The sequence below is a fragment of the Vigna radiata genome, chromosome 6 (genome assembly GCF_000741045.1).
Source record: "Vigna radiata var. radiata cultivar VC1973A chromosome 6, Vradiata_ver6, whole genome shotgun sequence".
Classification (NCBI taxonomy): Eukaryota; Viridiplantae; Streptophyta; class Magnoliopsida; order Fabales; family Fabaceae; genus Vigna; species Vigna radiata.
In genome coordinates this window covers 17607595-17612325 of record NC_028356.1, presented here as the reverse complement: position 1 = coordinate 17612325, position 4731 = coordinate 17607595, and the positions used below count along the sequence as shown (strand labels likewise).

The 4731-nt window shown below is 34.6% G+C and overlaps 1 protein-coding gene across 1 annotated transcript; it reads left to right on the top strand.

The window, feature by feature from the left end:
• The first annotated feature begins 393 nt into the window (after positions 1 to 393).
• LOC106763519 (cytosolic sulfotransferase 15-like) lies at positions 394 to 3064 on the top strand. Its single transcript, XM_014647703.1, has 3 exons — positions 394 to 1339; positions 2311 to 2407; positions 2872 to 3064. The coding sequence occupies exons 1-3, from the start codon at positions 394 to 396 to the stop codon at positions 3062 to 3064; spliced, it is 1236 nt and encodes a 411-aa protein (XP_014503189.1).
• The last annotated feature ends 1667 nt before the right edge of the window (positions 3065 to 4731 follow it).

The following is a 4731-nucleotide window of genomic DNA, read 5'->3' as shown; positions in this document are numbered from 1 at the left end:
TAATCGATTAAAACTTGCTTTAATCGATTATTCCAAAGCTGATTGGGTTATGGCTTCTGCAGCGATTTTAATCGATTATATCAGGGATTAATCAATTGAAACCGAGAAGTTTCGATTCTAAACAGCAAATACAAAGTATAAAGGTACATGAATCTAAACCTACTACAAATCTAAGTCCTAAACAATAAACTACAATTATTACAAAAGTTTTTCATAACAAAAATAAGTCTTCAAAGGATCTTCATGAATCTTGATAAATCTTGACTTGATTTGGGCATCATCAAAACTTCATCTTCATCATTTTGCTAACAAAGATATCCCTCATTAAGGTGAATTATCATCAACCATTTTCAGTTCTAAGTTATCGTTCTGATTCTATAGCTATAGCTTCCAATGGCTTTAACGGAAGGGCTTCAAGCATATGAAAAAGAGAAGCTCCTTCTACCCCTTCCCAAAGAGAGGGGTTGGGGATCACGCCATCTCTATCTTTTTCAACACTTTTGGTGTCCATCAACTCATTTTCAAGGTGTAATCAATTTTCAAAACCACTTTAAGGCAAAAGATAGTGATGTTATTGTTGCCAGCTTTCCAAAATCAGGAACTACTTGGTTGAAAGCCCTTACTTTTTCTATTGTCAACAGAAAACGATTCTCATGTTCTGATAACCATCCATTACTCACTTCCAATTCTCATGAACTTGTTCCTTTCCTTGACTTCATCTTTCATGGTGATAACATCCAACACAAGCTTTCTTACCTCTCCAATATCACTGAACCAAGAGTTTTTGGTACTCACATTCAATTCCCTTCCCTCTCCAACTCAATCAAGGAATCCAACTGTAAGATACTTTATATCTGCAGAAACCCATTTGACGCATTCGTTTCTTCTTGGACCTTCTTCAATAAAACAAAGTCAGGCTCTTTGCATGAACTAACGATAGAGGAAGCTTTAGAAAAGTACTGCAAGGGAATAGTCGGGTTTGGTCCGACTTGGGAGCATATGTTAGGTTACTGGAAAGAGAGCATAGCAACACCAAACAAGGTTCTGTTCTTGAAGTATGAAGAACTTAAAGAAGATGCCAATTTTTACGTGAGAAGAGTTGCAGAATTCTTGGACTGTCCTTTCACAGAAGAAGAGGAAAGTAACGGAGTGATTGAAAGCATAAGGAACTTATGCAGTTTTGAGAAAATGAAGATTCTAGAAGTGAATAAATCTGGAACATTTGACAGGAACATTGAGAAAAAATACCTATTTCGGAAGGGTGAAATAGGAGATTGGGTAAACTACTTTTCACCAGCTATGACAGAAAAATTATCAAAAGCAATAGAAGAAAAATTAGGTGTGGATATCTGGTCTTTCCTTTTAAAATGTGTTTTTACATTTAAGATTGAATTTGACATGTGTTAAATTTATGTTTTTATGTTTGTATCCATGTACGTTATTTTCAGTAATTTATACACCCAGTTTGGGAAATTCTAATTTGCCATTCCTATTATGTAATTTTGGGTTTGTATTTTTGAACAGCAAAGCATTTTGTTACAAGTCCAGCTGAAGAAAAAGTAATACAATTATGTTTATATTAACACCGGAACGTTTAATAAAATGAATGATGCATAACTATAACAAACTCTGATTTATAAAATTAATGATGCAAAATCATTATATTGAGGGCATTCTTGAGAATAAAATGGATTAACACTTTGTAATTAACAACGGAAGACCTTCACACTTTAATCAAAAAGTAACATAATCAGATATAAACAGTGAAAGGAATTAAAACAATGGTAAGGGTTGTTTAAGAGAGGATGATTCCTGACCTTCCATATCTTATATCCATATTCCATACAATGTACTGAAGATAGTAATAACTGACACAGTTAAATCTGTAAATTAAGTCACCATACAAAATCACGTTTGAATTAATATAACATGCTTATAAAAATTTAGAGAACAATAAATTAACATTGTACAAAAAAAAGAGTTGACACCAAGGGAAGGGATAGGAATCATCACAGATTTAGGGTTGGCTACAGATTAAAGTCTGTGATTAACAATGCTCCTACTCCTTTTCTCAATAATCTTACACCTTATGAGAAATTATACAACAAAGCTTTTGATTATAAAGAGCCTAGAGTCTTTGGATGTCTGTGTTATGTTCAATCTTTAAATTCTGGTCCAAAAGCTTAATTGGAAGAAAGGTATCCAACAAGATATTTATGCCCTTAGAGCAAAATAAAATTTTAAAAATATAAAAGAAAAATGTTCTTTTAACAATTTTTTTTATTAATTATTTCTTTCTTTTATACGTAGGTTACAAGGAAATTTTGATAAATCCAATTATTTATGTGGTTTCTGTTATTGTTTTTGGATTAGTCATAAGACTTTCTTCAATTGGACCTGTCGCAGGGTAAGCTATAGAGGACTAGTTGTAGCATTAGTATTTTTATTTGTTAATCTTTTTGTTTAATCTGAAAAGATAGAAATACACAATAAGAATATAGGAAAAGGACTAATTGAAAGCTATTCACATATTTATTTAAATTTAAACAGGTCAATAAAATAATGACATGTAACATATTATAAAAAAAAATTTAAAAAAATTATTAAGATAAAAATATAAAATTTAAGATTTACCAATATACACCGAACCACCAAGTAATGTTAAAAAAAAGAGTATTAAGGCATTTCACAACCATTACAATTATTAAAGTTTAGCTACAAAAAAGAGTATTGATTGAATTTTAAAGATGAGAGGGTTCCATTTTCCATATGGTTTATTTAGGGTTTTGAATTGATTTAATCTTGCAGAATGAGATAAAAGAAGATCAAGAACCCAAGTATCTTGAATTCGTGCAATTTGCAACTTTTCAGGTTCTCATGTGTTGCGCCATCCTCTACTCATTATGCTAAGGAACATAGTGACCCTCTGAAGATCGGTGTTAACACCGTAGAAGAGGCCGTTAAGGCCGTGGTGGCTTTGGTGTACAACAGGTCTCAGGCGAGCTCCTCAATTACGTCCATCGCAAGGCTAGTGAGTTGGACCGCCACATTTCCTCCAACATGAATAAAGTCTCCTCACAGGCCCGATCCTAAAGTGAATGTAACGACGTTTCCTAGTTTCTAGGGTTTTCGGAAGAGGTTAGAGTATGGAAAGAGAAAATTTAAAGAGCTTGTGAAGAAAAAAGTGAATAGCCTCTAATTTGAAGAGTTTGTGGAAGAAGAAAAATCGAAGATGCGAAGTGAAGAAGAAGGAAAAAGTGAAGACGAAGAAGAAGGAAAAGTGAGGCGGCGAAGTGAAGAACATGATGCAGTAAACCCTAAAATATTATAACACCTAACGGCCAGAAATTAATTTAAAAAAAAATAAAGAAAAAATTTAATTGTGGTTTTGCTTATTAAACTGTCAGAAAAATTAATTAAAAAAAAATAAAACTTAACTATAATTATTTATTAAAACAGTAAGAAATTAGTGGAGGTTTTTGAAATCGTCCCAAAAAAAAACTCCTTCTATATTTCATTATTTTTATAGTTATGTAATTTGTGATATTTACAACTACATTAATCTAATTATACACTAGATCCTAATTCTTTCATATATAAGAAAATTAGTTTTGCGGATAAATTAAAATTACTTTTTGTATAGTACGATATCTAGGTCAAACGGTTAGTATCTAGAACCGGTCGATCTAACCACTGTAGTAGCATTGGTCAACACCAGGTCAAACCAGGCTAAGTGATGTTGGGCCACAGTTGGGCCGGTATTTAATTTATTGGGCTAATAATCCAGCAAAGAGTAAAATAATCAAAGATATTGATAAAGATAGCCAAAGCGAGCTATCCAGATCATAGGAAAGCGGTGTAGATAGCCAAAGGAGACAAAGACGCGTCAGCTAAGTTAGTTTCTCGGTCCCACAAAATCACACGACCTTCAGCTATTACCTTTTCAGCCTCTTTATGTTTCTGCTCACAGTAAGAGTGGACAGTAGTTACCTCGTTCAGCTGTGTCTTGACCCATTCCAGCTCGGTTCTTAGGATACCCTTATCAGAAGCATATGCCAGATGTCAGGTAGCTATCGCCGTCCGGCACGTAAGTTCCATAGCAATCTTGGCCATCTTTTGCTCGACCATACCTTTTACCACTTTCTTCTTGGCTTCGTCAAGATTAAAATGATCTTGTGTCCAATGTTGAAAGCCAGACACCACATGTCGCCGGGAATGGGGCGATCAACTTGACGGTCAGTCTGCTCCTCAGAGTCTTTGGTTTTCTTGGAGGTCTTCGGGTTCTCTGTCGGTTGACTTTCCTTACGTTTCCTCACAAAGGGACGCTCCTCCATGAAGGCCATGTCAGGTGATGGCGGCCAATCGGTATGTTGCGGAATAGTGGTCTTCTCAACAGTAGGCATTAGAACAAAAGCATCTCTCGATCTAGCAAGGGAAGTACCCCCCCTGACTTCCCTTCTCAACAGTGATCCTAAACCAATCACGAACAGGTTTTTTCCCCATGATAGCTGCAAACGAGGAGCATTACCACATGTCAATTACAATTAGACAAACAAATTCAATAAGATCTGTTAATTGTCCATTAATATCATATTCTTGTGCAATATGACCCATCAATCACTCATAAATAGCGTATATTCGCATTTAATATGGTCATTAAACCTATTAATTGGCCATTAATGATTTTTACCTTTCCTGATTAGTGTTTGTCTGACCGTCGGTCGGTTGCTT

What these genes read in the sequence shown, in the direction of transcription:
- LOC106763519 (XM_014647703.1), top strand. Translation starts at nt 394, where the DNA reads ATGGCTTTAACGGAAGGGCTTCAAGCATATGAAAAAGAGAAGCTCCTT. An exon ending in AGCAATAGAAGAAAAATTAG is followed by an intron (nt 1,340 to 2,310) that starts GTGTGGATATCT and finishes TTTTATACGTAG; the next exon opens with GTTACAAGGAAATTTTGATA. An exon ending in TCAATTGGACCTGTCGCAGG is followed by an intron (nt 2,408 to 2,871) that starts GTAAGCTATAGA and finishes GCAACTTTTCAG; the next exon opens with GTTCTCATGTGTTGCGCCAT.